This window comes from Acanthochromis polyacanthus, chromosome 7 (assembly GCF_021347895.1).
Source record: "Acanthochromis polyacanthus isolate Apoly-LR-REF ecotype Palm Island chromosome 7, KAUST_Apoly_ChrSc, whole genome shotgun sequence".
Classification (NCBI taxonomy): domain Eukaryota; kingdom Metazoa; phylum Chordata; class Actinopteri; family Pomacentridae; genus Acanthochromis; species Acanthochromis polyacanthus.
This window is the reverse complement of record NC_067119.1, coordinates 6,582,597-6,601,666: the sequence shown is the minus strand read 5'-3', so window position 1 is coordinate 6,601,666 and position 19,070 is coordinate 6,582,597. Positions and strand designations below refer to the sequence as shown.

The following is a 19,070-nucleotide window of genomic DNA, read 5'->3' as shown; positions in this document are numbered from 1 at the left end:
GAGCGACACCACACCTGATTTCATATATGTGATGAAGAGGATTATTAGAACAAAGACAGATAAAGGGAAGTTACTTCATGAGCTCTAATGTGTCTGGAAGCTTCAAATGAGGCTGAAATGTGTAAATCGACCTTATTAGGCCCTGATTAGGACCCCCTCGAAAATGAGATGATTCATCTCAAGGGGTTATCCTGTGAATAAAGAATTTATGGTGCATATGGGGCATTTAGGCAATTTAGAGGAAATGTACATCAACTCAGAGGTAACAAGTGCACAGCTGGTGTCACATATTAGTCTGCTGGTGTGAATTTCAAAATAACCTTCAGCAGCACTTTGTTGTTGAGTTTGATGAGGCATTTTCATTGCCATTCAAGGACATTGTGACGATATAAACAACCTCACCCTGAAAACATCCTAAACTACAAGTTGTTGTTGAAAATGTACACTTTTATTCAGGGTTTTCTAATCATCAATGAGCCTTTCAACACCATTAGCTAACACAATGTAGCATTAGAACACAGGAGTGATGGTTGCTGGAAATGTTCCTCTGTACCCCTATGGAGATATTCCATTAAAAATCAGCTGTTTCCAGATAGAATAGTCATTTAGCACATTAACAATGTCTAGACTGGATTTATCATTCATTTCATGTTATCTTCATTGAAAAAAATTTTCCTTTCAACAATAAGGACATTTCTAAGCGACCCCAAACTTTTAAATGCTTAGTGCACATTAGCTTCAGTTTCTGTAAAGCTAAAATGCAGTAACCCGACAATACAGCACCGTGGCTACGATTCATCGTTGGTTTCAGTCTTTTCATGGATTCGTTTATTTCCGTGGATGGATTTGTTGACATTAAGAACATTTCAGAACCTCACCTTGGAGGAAAGAATAAAATTATTGCATTAGAATGAATGCTAACGCCGTGTTTTTCATCTTATGGAAGCAGCCTTTTAATCCTTTAGCCGTGAACGTTAAAACATAATGAGCTTTACAACTGTGCGTTCAACAATGACGTTTACGTCGTCGTCCAACACATTTACGACTGTGGCCTCGTACTGATTCACAACAGCCTCTTACTCGTTGTACCACATCGACTATGTCATTATTACAGGCACGCTGAAACCTACAAACTGACAAAAACAAACAAAGAAAGGGCACATAATCAGAAAATATCTGCACATATACAGAAGTGAAATCTATTTCCTAGTCTTTCAAATGAAGTGGCAAAGTGCGTCTTTTGTCCCTGTAGCAGCATTACAGTGTCATTTATCTGCCGCTGCTACACATCAAGGTTAGAAATAAATCTGTTTAGTGATGGTTAATAATGGCGCAGCAGACTAAAGATGATCTCTATGAATTCAGCTCCACAATTCAGGATGCATTTAAACCGCAAAGTTCCATTAAAAAGTTCAGTCAATCAGACTTTATTTATATCGCAGATTTCATAATGATGAAATGCAACGCAAGGTGCTTTATAGATAGAAGAGGTGAAAATGAACGGAAACAATACAAACATGATAGAATTAAATAAAATGATATAAAATGACAAATAAATAAATAATCGATTATTAAAAATATAAATAGATCAGCGACAGGCAAAATAACAATTGAAAATCCTAAAAACGGAATAAGAAAGTAATAGCAAAGTTGTACCATAATAAAGTAAAATATTAAATGGATAAAATGAAATATAAGAGGACAAAATAACGAATGAATGAATGAAAAAATAACATATCTGTTGTTCAAAATATAAATAGGGAGGTGAAGGGCAAAATAAAAGTTAGAAATCCTAAAACATTAAACTGATAAATTGAAATAAGATGAGGTCAAATAACAAGTAAATAAATGAATAAAATATGTATTATTAAAATTGAAATAGATAGATGAAGGGCAAACAAAATTCAAAAATAATAGAAACAGAAAAATAATAGTGAAGTTACACCACAATAAAGTGAAATATCAAACTGAATATCAGGACATCAAATGAAATAAAATAACAAATTACAAATGAATGAATGAATGAATATTGTTAAAAATATAAATAGCTCGGACACAGAACAAGAAAATAATAGTGAAGTTGAACTGTACTAGAAAAAAATACAACAAAGCCCACAAAATATGACACCTCATAGTTTTTGAGTATTCTTCTTATGGATAAGCAGACAAACAGAACAAATAATACTGAAAACATCCATCCATCTTGGTCCAGAGTAATTCTATGAATCTCGATGCAGTGATAGTTGTCTGTTCACTAAACTGGGCACATTGAAGACAGTTTTCCAGAAACTGTCCTGATTAAAATTTTGCTAAAATCACGCTCACAAAAACAGTTAAACCTGCAGTTGTACACCTTAGTTAAAGAATCATTTTCCGTCTGTAACCCGTCACTTTTGTATCAATGTTTTTATTTAGTTTATTCATTCCTTCCACGTATTCACACACGTGACTTTTGTTGAGGTTCGCTCAAAACCTTTGTTGTCATGGTTGCGATAGTAAACACAAACAGGATACGAGCCTGGTGATGTTGTGTTGCGGTACTTGCCCATCCATACACACTTCACCGCTCTATAGATGCTTTTCATGATGCTACATTATGCCTGATGGCTTCATCTCTACTCCCATCACCTGGAAACCTTTATTCACTCCCATTGTTGCAGATATTTCAGTCCTTGAAACGCCCCTTAAGGAGAGAGGAGGCCTTAGGAAGAGCTTAGAGCGAGAAAACACCAATGTGTCCTCAATCAAAATGACATCTATAGCATAATAAACTAAATCTGACTGATCTGGTCAGAATGACTTTAGCCTTCAAAGATTTTTCCCAGTTAAACTTAAATCGTCATGTGAACTGCACTTCAGTTTTCCAGTCTCTCTGCTATCATTATTTATGATATTTTTCTTTGATAGAGCAATTTTCATACAAATACAGGGTGTCCCTAAAGTCTGGACACATAGGACATCTCATGAACTATCATTGTTTTGGCCTCCACAGATTAAAAGAGTTGAACTGATCATTCTCAGTGGGCGTGAAAGATGGACATATGGAAAGATAGCAGATTAATTTATTGCACGTCATCCAAGGAGGATTCCACTTGGCTTTTCCAGGGCGGTGAAGGTGATTAAAAAGGTTACAGAAACGAGCAGTGTCATGGACAAATCCCGTTCTGGAAGACTAAATGTATCAGCAGAAACTAAAAAAATCGCTTCCCGAAACCTAACCCTACAAACCTGAACCCTGCGAACTTTAACCCTACCAATCCTACCAATCCTACCAACCCAACCTACTAGCCCTAACTCTACAAACTCTACGGATCCTCACCAAAAAATAACACGATACAAATCTGTGGAAGCGCTTCCCATGTCTCATGTGGCATGATGTCTTTCCCAAACCTAACCCTTCTGACCCTAACCCTACCGACCCTATCTGTAGATATGTCCATCTTTCACGTCCACTGAGAAGTACCACTTCAACTCAGTCTTCTTTCAACAAAGTCATATTTAATCTGTAGAGACAAAAACATATATAGTTAATGAGATTTCCTATGTGTCCAGACTTTAGGGACACCCTGTATAATGCAGCACAAAGTGCTTTACCGATAATAGAAATAAATAACAGCAATAGAAAATGCAATAAAACAGTACAAACAATCTCCCCATCCCTAAAGTCAGGTTAGAAATAAAGAGACTGAGGAGATCTGACATGACGTATGTAATGAGAAAACACCAGATAAAATAGATCAGGGGTGTCAAACGTACGACCCGCCAGCCAAATATGAGGGTCCAATCTGGCCCGCAGGAGTGTAAAAATGATCATCAACTGCAAATTGCAGAAGTCCACTTTAGAAAATAACCAGGACAAAATGAGCACTCAGCTTTCCATCTGACTGTTGATGGTTTCCTTTCAGGCCATGTGAACTTCTCACGCTTGAAATAAAGAAAAAGGTTTTTCATCTGCAGTAGTTTTGTAAACAGCATCCGTCCTTCCTGTCACTGTCATTATCTGGAACATGACACGTCATTATCTGGAACATGACACGTCATTATCTGGAACATGACACGTCATTATCTGGAACATGACACGTCATTATCTGGAACATGACACGTCATTATCTGGAACATGACACGTCATTATCTGGAACATGACACGTGATGATGGGTCGCTGCAGATGTTTGACCTGCTTTCACCTCAAGGACTCATGCTTACTTAACGTCCTGCTGCTCTTCTCTCATTGTGTCACTCTTTTATATCGTACAACTGTAATTTAGTCCTCACTGGTTTGTGTCCAGAAACTAGAGATAATTAACAGGTGTTTTAATTAGAGGGACTCGCCTGTTCAGGTCTTTTCTCTGGTGCTCACAGTTAATAACACAAATACTGATTAAAAAGTCTGAGATGATGTTTGACATCTGACAAGCAAAGAACCTGACGCAGCTCTTAAACCAAACAAAGTGTGATTTTAATTATTATTATTAAGGAATGAATGCATTTTTAGTCCAGAAAGACAGGTGCATAAATTATTTTAATATTCTGCTCCATAACGTATTATTAAATTTGTCCTAGTAATACTGTACTTCTTATAAAACTGCAAGCAGACAGAACCAAGACTACTGATTTCAAATTATTTGTTGGAAAATATTTGGCATTGCAGGTAAAGTGATACACTTTAAATAAAACAGAATGGAAGAAAAGCATCACTGTTAGCGCTTAGTTTAATACCTGAACTGGTCATAAATATGGGTTGGTATCATCACCATGGATGCAAAATTATTAGTATTATGGTTGTAGAGGTAAATTGTTATTTAATTTGATTTCATTTAATTTGACTTCATTTGATTTAATTTATTTTAGTTTTTAATTGATTTTTTCTTATTTTATTTTATTGTTATTCTATATTATTTTTTTAATTTTATTTTATAACCCTAACCCTGTCTTTCAATCTTTTACGTCCACTGAGAAGCACCAGAAGTACCAATTCAACTCTTTCTTCTTTCGACAAAGCCATATTTAATTTATGGAAGCAAAAATAATGACAGTAAATGAGATTTCCTGTGTGCGCAGACTTTTGGGACACCCTGTATTTTAACCTGGAGAAGACATATAGGCTATATGTTGAGCCAAACGAGCAAATAATTAGAGATAAACTATTAAAGTGTACATACAATTAAGTAAGTAAATAGCCATAAATTCAATATAATTGGAATTTTTAAAAAAAAATTTATAAATTGGGGAGTTTGGCTTTTTTTTAAAAAACACACACACACAACACAAAAGAATAGCTCAATTACATTAATAACTCAAATAAGCTAAATTAACAACAATAAATAATAAAGTCAAATCTACATATAAAACAAGACTGTATTAAGAATTACAACATATGTAATTAAAAAAAGGCAAGATATCTAGGATCCAGTGCGGGAGGTAAATAAAATCAGATAAAAACCAGTAAAATAGAATAAATATGGGCAGGAGATAAGCAGCGTTAGAGGCATTATAAAAAGTATTACTGTTTTACATCCAGGACTCTGGTGGACCATGGGAAAAAGCTTTCAAAAACATCTTAATTTCTAATAATTCTTCCTCTTACTCAGCAGAACAGTTAAACTCCTGCGCCAGAGGAAACGATCCGTGACAGAGAAGAATGGGTTGTTTTAGCAGCTCTTAATTATGATGCATTTCACCCCCTGAGATCCAGTAAATCCATCAAATGTATGTAAAGCATCTTCTAAACGATCTTTTATTACATTATGAGCCTGGCAGCGCTGCTTAGTATAAATCAGAGAATGAATCAGAAGCGTTTCCTGTGAGTCACCCCTTTTCTCAGAGCACAATTCCTTCTCAGTGAATAATTCACAAGTCTCATAATTGATGGAGCGGCGATAGTTCTGGCCATGTCAGCGGCTCATAAGGAATGACTGATTGCAGCGATCAAGAACCAGGCGACGGGGCACTACATCCTCAACGGGAAAGGAGAGGAGGTGAAGTCCAGGAGCTTCATCGACCTGGGCGTGGAGTGGCATTACATGATCGAGGAGGACGTGGAGACGCTGCACACCGACGGCCCTCTGCACGACCCCGTGGTGGTTCTGGTAAGGACACTCGTGTTTTAATCCACCTAATAGGCTGTAGGCCGGATAAAGAGCGCCGCAATAGAAAAAAGCAGGTCAGCCAAATCCTCCCAAACCACGTCCCACTCATTAGTTTTCTCTCGCAGTCTGTTGAATTTTAATTAACTTGTGCAGCGTCCGTTCACGATGTGTTTGTTTCGGACCAGGCCGATTATTTGGCCACGGGACAGTAGAGTCAGTCTGAAGCTGCAGTTTGGATAAAGTGTTCTGTTGTTTTTATTTCAAATGATGGTGACAAAGGTATATTTAGTGCTGAGATGTTTCCAGACTGAACTACTTGTTGGTTTCTGACTAAAATGCTGCCACACTTTTTGTCGTAGTGGGTTAAGTCTAGTAGCAGCTTGTTTTCTGGGGAGGAATCCAAGCTTTGACTGGTAGCACACATCTTTCCCTCATTTCAGAATCAGTTTTAATGGCTAAGTACATACATGACATGCAAGAAATTTGGCTTCAGCTGTTGGTGTCGTCCTAGTAATATGGAAGAGAATAATAAAAAATAAAGAACTACAGAAAGAGGAACAGGGAGGGGAAAATAGTAGTACTAAAATGAAATATAACTCAATATACACAGACATTTACAGTAGTGAACAAGTTTTTTGCCATTTTGAGTATTCTGGACCTATTTAAAAAGGATCTTTCTCACACTCAGCACATTTGAAGATAAAACCCTCGTGTCTAAATGAGCACTCTGGTCCTTTTTCTATGAAAGTCTGGATGGAAATCTTTGTTAGATACCACTTTGAACGCAGGACACGTTCCAACTGCATGCTGTCACAGTAAATGAAGTGATTTGAGGAAGATTTTTTCCACATTTTAGCACCAGAAACATCACAGAGAGCGCAAAAACATAGTTTCTTTCCTCATTCTCTTTACACTAAAAGATTTCATTGATTACAAACTGAAATATCCTTAAAGTAAAACTTTACTTGGACGAAGACGGACTTAAACCGGTCAAATTAATGACACTCATCAGCAATGATTGTAATCCAGGCTCCTCACAAAACGTTAACAGGAAAGTGAAGTTTAGTTTTGTTGCTTCCAGCTGCTTGTAGGAGTCTTTCCTGAGTTTATAAGTTGCGCAGATTTAGTGAGTGTAACTACAGCATCCACCTGAAAGTGAAAGTAGCATTACATGACTGCATAAGCTATGTTTATCAGCAGAGAGCATCAGTGTTACAGACACAGGTTTAAAAAACCTTTTGTTCATAAAGGAGACACGCAGACCTCAAAACACCACCAGGAGCTCAAGTTGAGTTTGTGCTTCCTGCTGTTTGTGGGACTCTTTCCTCTGAGTTTATTAAGTTTAGCACAGATGTACTTTAGTGGAACGATCGTGTTAGCTTAGTTAATTACCTATATTGTCCATGACATGTGGACATGCTTCACTCCATCCAGCTGATTCCTCAAGTCCATCCACTGAAACTCAACCAGAGCTGCAGCTGTCGATTACATGCTACGTATCCCCTGTTTAAAAGGGACTTTTTAGTGATATGAAAGTGATTAATGTCGTGACATCAAGCCGAAGACGAGACTAAATGTGAATGTTTAGACAGCTTGGAGAATCAGTATGAGCAGGAGTCTCCAATCAGATCCGACCCTGGCAGGCGGTCAGTAGTATCTGGATTAATGTGCTCACTTTTCAAGGAGGAACTCTCTGAACTCTTAGATTTTCTCTCGCTGAACCAGAGTGAGTTGCTGTCAGCAGCATTAATCAAACTGACAGAGATCACGGCATCGATGACCTCTCAACGGAAAGAAACACTGGATCCAGGTCATTTGTTGGAGCTGATTGTTCCTCTTTAGTTACAGGAGCATCTAATAACAGGTGTGAAAGTGGAACTGTACCGAGATTTACAGGTTTGCAGACGAGATATGAGATGATTAATGGCTCCGGTGCTGCGACTTGGGAGCAAGAATCTATCTTCTCATTTGAATTTATTCACTCTGAGGACATTTTATAGTTTCTGATGCGGCTAATTATTATTTACATTAGCGGCTAATTTGCAGATTTTCTTGGTTGATTGATCATTTCATAGACGAGAATGTCAAACTAAGATGATGTTTTCGTATTTAGCAGTTATATAGTGTTAGAAAAAGTTAATTTCAGATTGAAAATATTACACCAGACAGTAATTTGGACTTTTTTGCTTGAAAAACTATGAAATACAAAATAATGTGCTGACTAGGCTGGCCAAACATTTCAGTAGCATAGTTATCATGACGGCGTGGCTTCTGTCCCAGTTTATCAGGGTTTACTGTCTGCAGGTCAGGACGAATTAACGGCTCAAGATTTGATCTGTGGGTCTGTGGTGGGCAGAGCGTTGTCAGTACAGTCAATTATAGGGGAAAAAAACGGCGAAATGAAAAAGTGCTTTATCTGAAACTAAAAGGAATCATGTGGACAGACAGTAATGGATGTTGAAGGGTATTACAGTCAGTCAGATTCATTAGCATCCTGATTTAAATTCCTTTATCCTCATCGAATTTATCTCAAAATATTATTGCAGTGAGGTTTAGTGCAGATGAAATGAAACTGCGATTTGCTAGTTATTTGTCTAAGTTACTCAAGAGCTCGTCATTGCAGAGGAAAGCTAATATCTTTGTACACCCCCTGTGAAAAGTTTTGAGACACTTTGTCATTTAAATAAATTAGAACCCGTCTCAAAACCTTTGACAGGGGGTGTATGTCATCATCGTATCATAGGAAAGAGCACAAATTAAGGCTTAGAATTTTGTATATTTGTAAAGTAAAAACGTGACGACAGATTCAATTTCTGCAAATCTTTACTAGTTCTTCCCCCATTTTCACTCTCCTGCTAGGATTAATTAGTCCCTGCTGTTTAAATTAAACGTATAAACACCAAAACTTACCAATTTTTTTGATAATAGTGGCTGTTTCTGTTCAGTTTGGAAATGCCAGATGTCTTTGACAAACATCGTGCTGATATCTTATCCCGCTTCATATGAAGAATAAACACGTTAGATTTTTAGTCGAGATAAGAAGAAGAAAATATTTTAAGTTTTACTGATATGTATGGAGTCACTTTAGATATTTTTAGGATTTTTTTTTGGAAGATTTTTACTCATTTTTTGAAAATATGTACAATAATTTTCTTGACAAATTTGGAGGATTATTTATTTATTTATTAATAAAACTTTTAAGGAAACTGTTAAAGAATTATTGGAATTTTCTTCCTGAAGGTTTTGCAACTTTTCCGAAATTTGGGGAATTTTTTTGCTGAATTTTGGGATTTTTGTCTGACAGGGAAACAATATTTTTTGGTGCTCATAAATGAGGACAACAGGAGGCTTAAAACCAAATAAAACTAGTTGTAAAGGTTTAAAAAATAAAAGTAAAAAAGTAAGCAGTCCCAGTCAAATGGTTGAATGTGGACATATTGTTTCCAGTTTTTATAAAGCAAATAATCAAACAAAATCAACTTTTCCTATTGTTGTTTCAGGATTTTTGGCATTTTAACTTTGTCACACTCCACAAAAAACATTTCTGAGTTCTCTCTAGTTCACAATAATAAGACAAATAGCAGAGTTGGCTTCAAATGCAGTGTCAATTCAATGTCAAAACAGCATTAAATAACAAATAATCAATGTGACCCGACAGCTGGAAGCTTCAAAGGTTAAAAACTTTATCCGTCCGCTTAAATAGAAGCACAGAAAGAGCTTATATCGCTCCGTTATTTATTTATGCATGTTTCTGTTTATTAGTCTCTCATTTCTGTCTTAAATGTGTTTACTACGCTCACTTTTATGAGGCGTTTGTTGAGTAAGAAGCCTCATTATTGTGTCAACACACAGCTAAACTCTGTTTTTCTCATTACTGTTTTTCCCTCCAGGACACCAGCTGTATTTTCTCACGTCACGTCAGAATACTGTTGTAGACTCCCGTTTATTTGAAAATTGTTTATTATTCCTGAGAATAACGACATGGATGAATTTTTTCATTATCTGATCTGACGGACAGAAGATTATTACGGTTTTCCGTGAACATTACTCATTACTAATCAAAACCGAAGCCAGAAATAGAATCTTTTGGTGGATTATTCGGATAATTAGTCGTATTAGTGGATGTTTAGTAAACTAATTGTTGTGTTGTAAAAGCAAATCTGTCCTGGAGGCTGATTTCCCTAAAAAATTAAATATAATATGTTATATTCATGAGGTGTGATTCATAATTCTGTACTTTGAGGTGTTGAACTGATCCAACGCAGCTTCAGTAATTAATAAGTCCTCTCGACAAAATCACAGATTTCACATGAAATTAATCTGCAAACTCAGTCAAAGATAAATCACACAAATATTTTAAAAATTCTCTTGTAGCTGCACCACCACAGAGTCAGAATGATTTTTATCTATGCATGCATGGAGATTTTTGAAGGTTTAAAAAGCTACAAAGTCTGGAATAATTCATAGTCATGCATTATATATTTGTTATTAGTTATTAGTTTATTATTATCTATTATTACATTTACAAACTGGAAAGAATTATTAGAGCATGTATGGTCCTTGAAAACTGGAAGATTTTGAAGGGAAAACGACACATAAACTTAAGATCCCAGGCACTTCTGGATTCGATTTTTTTATTTTTTTGTCGCTTTTACTCGCTGTGAGCTCATTTTCCATGAATATAAAATCCAGCACAACCTTAACTAGAAACAGGCAGATCCTATAAATTTCTTTTGTTTTTTTAATATTAACTGGGAAAATGGTGGGTTTCACATGTTATCGATAATTTACTGCTTCACATCATTCATTTGTTTCCATTCTAATCTCCTATCTGCCTCGTCTTGACATGCAGGTAAGTCGAAAGTCCTTGAATTTTTGTCAACGTCACTGTTAGTAACAGCTGAGTCACTAATGGCTTTATGGTTAAGCAGACAAAAGCAGAATTTTTCATTTTCACAGAATCTATTTAGCGCAAACGGTTCATTTTTGGCAAATTTTAAATGACACGTAGAATCGTCCAAAATTTTAAGCTTCTGTTTCATTGCACGTGACGACTTCAAAGACCGCTGGAAAACTGAACGCCCAACAATCTGTTTGACCATTCCTGTCTCTGATAAACGGTGTCATTTTGGTGGTTTATTTGTGTTTGAGGGATACATTTTCAAATTTGAGTGAAAAATTCAAATGAAAAATGAATCTGAGGTCCTGTCTGTTCAAAAGGAATGAATTGTTGATCATTTCTATTTTGATTTTTTTTTAAAAAGCACTCAAGGAGTCGTAAGTGTCAATGAAGATTTTATTTATGCCCATTGAGAGTAGAGACCTCTTTTACAGTAAACCATAAAACAGACTGACAGCAGTGACCTCTCAAAGAAAAACACTGACATTGAGTTAGACACTGAGATGAGAAGATGTTTTATTTTGATCTTTTATAATATTTTAGGAAGGAAGCCTATAGACAGTGTATAGAATTATCATTCTATACGCTGTCTTCAAGGACTGTGTGGGTTTTCATTTTCTCTGAAGGTCACCTGTGTTAATATCAACTCCTCAATATTAACATGATAATGTAAATAATATAAAAGACAGAAGTAGGATGAATAATTTTCGGTGTGTCGTATTCTTCGTCGTCTCTTGAAATTAGACCCGATGCATTTATTTGCACAGATTTACCGTTTTAAATGCAAAGACGTCGCTAAAGCCCACTCTGTTCTGTCTCTTCTCCTTCCTGCCGTTTGCAGATTATACCCAAAGACAATGAAACTCGATCTACTTTAATGTACAAGTACATCATCCACGAAGACTCGGTGCCCGTGAACAACAACAACGTCATCCAGGAGGACACCTACGAGTGGGCGCTCAAGAGCTGGTCGCCCTGCTCCAAGCCGTGTGCCGGAGGTAATGACTGGATTAACATCAAATTCAGCTAGAATGAAGATGAATAATTCATTATTTTTCTGATTTAGGCTGATTATCCGGCTCTCATCCTCGCTGTTCAGTTTTTATCCACATTTCATCCACAGTCACCTGATTTCCCGTCCCAGCTGAATCAAATCGTACCTCATCGGCTTTAGTTTTAGTTTTTACAGATCTGAGGTTTTTCTCATAAATGTCACACTTCTAAAATATTTAAGGTTCGTCTTGTAAATGTATCACTTCCTTCCTAAAAAAAATTACAGATTTTCTAATAAATTTACCCCTTTAATCTCAGAAAAAGGTTAAGGTTAAAGGTTAAAGGTTTTTCTCATAAATTTTGCACTTTAATCTGAAAAAAATTTCACTTATTTCTTAGAAAACATTTTAGGTTTGTCTTGTAAATGTAGCACTTCATTTGCAAAAACTGTCAGGCTTTTTTCATGAATTTGCTCCTTTACTGTCAGAAAATATCTCAGATTTTTATTATAAATTTAGCCCTTTAATCCAAGAAAATATCTGAGGTATTATTGATACATTTACTACTTCAGTCTCTGAAAATATCTGAGAATTTTCTCATAGATTTAGCACTGTAGTCTGAAAAAGAATTGCACTTTATTGTTAGAAAATATTTAAGATTTGTCTTGTAAATGTAGCACTTCATTTGCAAAAACTATGTCAGGTTTTTTCTTATGAATTTACCCCTTTAATCTCTGAAAATACCGAACGTTTTGTTCATAAATTCATAAATTTGCTACCTCGATCTCTGAAAGTATCTGGGATTTTGCTCATAAGTTTAGCACTTTAATTAAAAAAATGCACTTTAATCTTAGAAAATATTTAAGGTTTGTCTTGTAAATGTAGAACTTCATTTGCAAAAACTATGTCAGGTTTTCAAGTAAATTTACCCCTTTAATGTCAGAAAATATCTCAGCTTTTTATCATAAATTTAGCACTTTAATCTCAGAAAATATCTCAGTTTTTATCACAAATTTACCCCTTTAATCTCAAAAAATATCTCAGCTTTTTATCATAAATTTACCGCTTTTAATCTCAGAAAATATCTGAGATATTATTGATAAATTTACTGCTTCAATCTCTAAAAGTATCTGAGATGTTTCTCATGAATTTAGCAGTTTATTCTGAAAACAAAATGCACTTTAATCTAAAAAAATAAATGCACTTTAATCTTTGTTTGTTTCTTTTGTTCCCTGTAAAATTGACGCTTTAATTCAGAAGATATCTGAGGTTTTATTCTTAAATTTACTACCTCAATCTCTGAAAACATCTCAGATTTTCTCATAAATTTAGCAGTTTAATCGACGAAACTGCACTTAAATCTCAGAAAATAGCAGACGTTTTCCTCTTAATTTTTATCACTTTACTCTCATTTGATTTTTTTCTTGTAAATGTAGCACTTCAATGGGAGAAAATATCTGAGGTTTTTAAATGAATTTATTACTTCAATCCCAGAAAATACCGGAGTTTCTTCTCATTAATGTGCTACTTTAGTCCTCACACAAACTTTTCAAACGTTTCAGTCTGAAAGTATGTAAAAACAGTTAAAAGCTGAACAGAAAAGATTACAATTCGTTCTTCCAGCTTTTTTTGTTGGAAATATTGTGTTAAAGACTAATTTTGCAGTCTGTCCTCAAAGTGTGATTCCAAGTCCTCGTTCTTGAGATGGTAGATTTTACATTATTCTGTCTTTTTTCTAAATAATGTATCATGAGACACCTCCAACCTCCACTTCCTTCTCAGGGTTTCAGTTCACAAAGTACGGCTGTCGAAAGAAAGGAGACTCTAAGATGGTTCATCGAGGATACTGCGACGCCAACAAGAAGCCGAAACCCATCCGCAGAATGTGTAACCTCCAGGACTGCACTCAGCCTCAGTGAGTACAAAGACTCTTTAACAAGAGTTCATTGTGTTCAAACTGGGACTTCGGCTGCAATATGTTAAGATAAAAATGTTACATTTTCTTCTCTCAGCATGAGTTGAACTTAAATCATCTCCTGGTTTTGATAAAGGAGTGAATATAAGAAGTTCTGTTAAGTTCTGATCAGAAAGAGACACAAAATAACACAAAGAGATGCAAATGACCACAAAGAGACATAAAATAAACAGAAACTGATAAAAAGACCGTACACACACCAACAAGAGACGCAAAATGAACAGAAACTGATGACACAGAGACACAAAGACCAACAGAGACGCAAAATGAAGAAAGATATAAAGACCACAAAGAGATGCAAAATGAATAGAAACAGATGCAAAACAAAGGGAAGCAAAAGAAGAGACAAAATGACCCAAGACACAATGATAAAAAAAAAGAGACACAAAGTGATCACAGAGACACAAGATGATCACAAAGGGACACAAATGACCACAGAGAGACCAAAATGACCAACAAGAGACGCAAAATGACAGAAACTGATATAAAATGACCACAAGAGACGCAAAATGAATAGAACTGATATAAAATGACCACAAGAGACGCAAAATGAATAGAAACAGATGCAAAACAACCACAAAGGGAAGCAAAATGACAAAGAGAGACACAAAATGACCCCAAAGAGACACAAATGATAAAAAAAGAGACACAAAATGATCACAGAGACACAAGATGATCACAAAGGACACAAAATGACCACAGAGAGACACAAAATGATCACAAAAAGACACACAATGACCACAGAGAGACACAAAATGACCACAAAAAGACACAAATGACCACAAGAAGACACAAAAAGACCACAGAGAGAACAAAAAGAACCGGACGGCAAAATGACACAAAGAGATGCAAAATGACAAAAAGGATACACAAATTAACAGGAAGAGATGTAAATTGACCACAGAGACACAAAGTGACCATAAAGAAACACAAAATGACCACATAGGGAAAACAAGGGACAATAAAATGACACAAAATATCCACAAAGAGACACAAAATGAACATAAAGAAACGCAAAATGATTATAAAGAGACACAAAACGATCACAAAGAGACACAAAATGAGACACAAAGTGACCAAAATGAGACCCAAAATGACATAACAGAGACACATAGTGAACAGAAAGAGAGGTAGATTGAGTGGAACGTTGCACAGAAAGTAAATGTGAGAACCTTGAAGGATAAAACGTCTTTTTTTCGCTCATCCAGTCCAGCAGTTCATCGCTAAAGCTTCTCAGAGGAGATGTAAAGTTTTAATGCAGAAAAATACGTTTGATCCTCCCTAACATCTATTTAGAGCCTTAACCTCAACACGATTTCTTTAAAACTCTCTTTACAGACAGTTTTCTATCAGCAGCAAGCACTGAACTAAAGCAAACTCCAGACAGGTTTGTTAGTGTTGACTTTCTGCAAGTTTTCTTTACCTTCATCTAAAAACAGCAGTCTCTCAATGTTTATGTTCCCAGCAGAGACGAAAAGATCCAATTTCATACAGAACCTGGCTGTCAAATCAATAGTTTAAGCCATCCATATTCATAATTAACTGTGGATTCTCAGGGTTAATTGCGGGGTATGTAGGCAGCTTGAAAAACCACTGAAAACATCTCAGACAGAAAGAAAGAAGTAAAAGGCTGTAAACAAACCCTCAAGTCAAATGATCTACTATAAGGAGAAAATAAACGTAAACTCCTGGTCTGACTTTAACCACCGTTATCTGTGGGCTTCAGGAGTCGACTGTTGATGGATTATTTGGGGGATTATATTTTTTTAACTTCCAATCTTGATGTTTTAGTGAATAATCTTTGTGTTTATTGTATGTTAAGTTAAAATGAGAATGAAAAAATGATGGAGTCACTGCTGCTGCTCCGCTCTGTTTCTCTGCTACATGTGCTTGCAGAGTGGTTAAGCTGTTCTGCATGAATATCCCAACTTTAAGAGGCACAAAATGACAAAAAGGAGACACAAAATGAACAGACAGAATGTAAAATGTTCACAAAAACATTGCGAAATCACCGCCACAAGATACAAAGTGACGACAAAAACTGGCGTTAAGATCGTTAAAGTGCATTGAAGACGCAAAAACAGATTAAGTAAGAGAAAGCTGCAGTAAACAAACAATTAGCAGCTTCATTGCCGATATTTCCTCTCCAGATCACTTAAACTAAAGCGGCATACCTCTAATATCTGAGATTGTGGAGGTTAACTAATATTACCTGTCTGTCATTGGGTCAGCTGACCAATCAGAGCAGAGCAGACCGTTCCAGGAGGCGGGCCTTAAAGAGATCGGAGCTAAAACTGAGAAAGAAAGTGTCAGGAAAGGCTGCAGAAATGTGCAGTATGAGAAAAACAATGTGCTTTTTGACCACTAAAGCATTTAAAATGAGTATAATAGACCAAAAAATATAGTATTAGCTTTTTAGTTAAGTTTATTTAAAATGATTTAAAGACTGGTGAGGGAAAAAACAATGAAGGGCAGTGAAATGCGGTGCTGCGACTTTAGGATATAAGATAATCTTGACCTTGATTTGTGCAGCCAGCTTGTAAAAGCTTAACTGTGATTTAACCAAACTAAAGCTATAAAATCGTGAAACTGAGCCGCATGTAAAAAGAATCCTCTCGGTCATTTGGAGCGCTTCAGTTTTATGTTTAATGAATGCTCACATGGTCTCATTGTTGTTAATTTATGCGATACAACACATTTACAGCCCTTTGGGAGAATTAACCACAGCGAGAGGTTCCGTATTTAACCAGTTTAAACTTCTGATTCCTGCCGCAGTTTGACAGGAGATAAAATGCTGCAGTTTAGCTCTCGACTGTGGATTCTTAAAGGAACTCAGCGGAATCGTGCCTTTACTGCTGGCGAGTGAGAGGTTTACAAAAAGTTTATCTGCACTCAGAGTGTTCAGGTTTTGTGTTGACAAACGTTTCATCGCTGCAGGCTAAATTCTCTTGAAGTAATTTTCGCTGAATGTTGTGTTCAAAGCCGCTCATCTCTCCTGGATTCCGAATCGCCTTCCCTTGTGTTTGCCTTTTTTTCCTCCCACGTTATTCACCGTCTCAAGCGCTGTGGGAGTAATTTCAGGTCCTCAGACACTGTGAGGACAAAAAGGAGACACAAAATGACCACAAAGAGAAGTGAAAGAAGAATAGAATACAGTAAAAATTCCTTTATTCTCATTGCACAGGTGGTGGAATGAAATTAAGCAACAATCCTCTCAGTGCATTCACAAAACCATACAATATTTCTAAAAGCACATTATTACAAATATATTCTATAAATAAACTCTAAAAATCTCTTAGAAAAATCTGCACCTGCAGCCTTCAGAGAAGAAATCCTGCTTTTTATTAGCGTCGCTGTGTAAGAATCTGTAAAAATCGTGTTCTTTAAAGGTTAATCGCCTTAACAATCCCTGAAAAAGAAAGAAGCATGAAAATGTGTGAATCACTCAAGAGAAAAAAAGATTTAACGCTAGCTTGAGGAGAGGTATGAAATTAGATTAATAAAATACAGGTGGAGCTGTGGTGCAAAACGAGCCTCGTATACAGCGTTTAAACGTTGTAAAAAGCAGCAGTTTTCTGAAAGCTGCATCCAGCATGTAGTGATACTTGACTCTACTGGACTTGAGGGGTTTTTTCAGTGTCAGAGATGAGCTGGTGGTGTGACGGTTTAACAGATTGAAACCTCTGTCAGCGAGCTGGCAGAACAACCACAGCTGGATTACTGGGTTAGTGAGACTAAGTTAGCTTTAAGCTCAAGGTTAGTTCTCAGAGTGCTGGCTGACTCCTAAATAAACAGATTATCTTCTCAGTTTCTGCTAAAACCAGACACATCTCATGCCCTCCAGACTCTTTGTGTCGTCGCGTTTCGCTGAACAGGCAAAAAAACACAATTGTAATAAAGTTTAATAGAAACGTTTTCCCTCCTGAAAGCAGAACTTTTCCCAAGCCAGCCTCAGAATGTATAAATCTGAGAACTCTGCCTTGGTGTTGGGATACATAAATGCTGTCTTATTGCAGATAAATCAGATATTGGCCACAGTGGGACACTTACTTTTACTCATGTGAGCCAGTTTGAACAAATTGAACAGCCACAGATGCAAAATGATCACAAAGAGATGCAAAAATGACCACAAAAAGACGGAAAATGACAACAAAGCAATGCAAAATGACAGCAAAAATAACGCAAAAAAAGAAACACAAAACAAGATAGACACATAAAATGACCATGAAGAGACAAAAAAAGACCCCAAAGAAATGACCTCAAAGAGGCATAACATGACCACACACATGCAAAATTACCACAAAGACAGAAAATGACAAGAGAGATGCAGCATGACCACAAAGAGACACAAAATGACAACAGGAGACACGAAATGACAAACAGGAGACACGAAATGACAAACAGGAGACACGAAATGACAACAGGAGACACGAAATGACAAACAGGAGACACGAAATGACTGGAAAGAGACACAAAATTACCACAGAAAGATGAAAAATGACCACAAAAGGAGACACAATGACCACAAAGAGACACAAAATGACCACAAAGAGACACAAAATGACAAACAGGAGACACGAAATGACAAACAGGAGACACGAAATGACAAACAGGAGACACGAAATGACAAACAGGAGACACGAAATGACAAACAGGAGACACGAAATGACAAACAGGAGACACAAAATGACTGGAAAGAGACACAAAATTACCAAATAGACACAAAATGACCACAAAGAGACACAAAATTACCAAATAGACACAAAATGACCACAAAGAGATGCAAAATGACCAAATAGATACACAAAATGGCCACAAAGAGATGAAAGATGACCCAAAAACTTGCAGAAGTCAATAATAATGCTATTCTCTGAACCACATGTAGCTGCATGTCACAATACTCTCAAACATACTGAATAATAAATGATGTTTTGTTCATCATCATGCTCATCTTCTTAAGGCAGAAGGTCCCTGAGGATCTCAGATTAAATAACCCAACAGTAATCATTAGAGAAAAGTCTGAAGAAGTTTACATTTAATGCATTTTTTGCAGCAGAACTTTGTTGTTTCCCTCCTCGTAAATCATCTAATAATGCTTCAGATTCATCTTGTGACC

The 19,070-nt window shown here is 36.3% G+C and overlaps 1 protein-coding gene across 1 annotated transcript in view; it reads left to right on the top strand.

Annotated features, from left to right (window-relative positions):
- The window catches only part of adamts3 (ADAM metallopeptidase with thrombospondin type 1 motif, 3), a 214,131-nt gene that overhangs the window by 180,047 nt on the left and 15,014 nt on the right, over positions 1–19,070 (top strand). Inside the window, exons 17-19 of the mRNA XM_022195042.2 lie at positions 5,924–6,087; positions 11,829–11,985; positions 13,762–13,894. Coding sequence (XP_022050734.1) covers positions 5,924–6,087; positions 11,829–11,985; positions 13,762–13,894 — 454 coding nt within the window. The remainder of the gene's footprint in view (positions 1–5,923; positions 6,088–11,828; positions 11,986–13,761; positions 13,895–19,070) is intronic.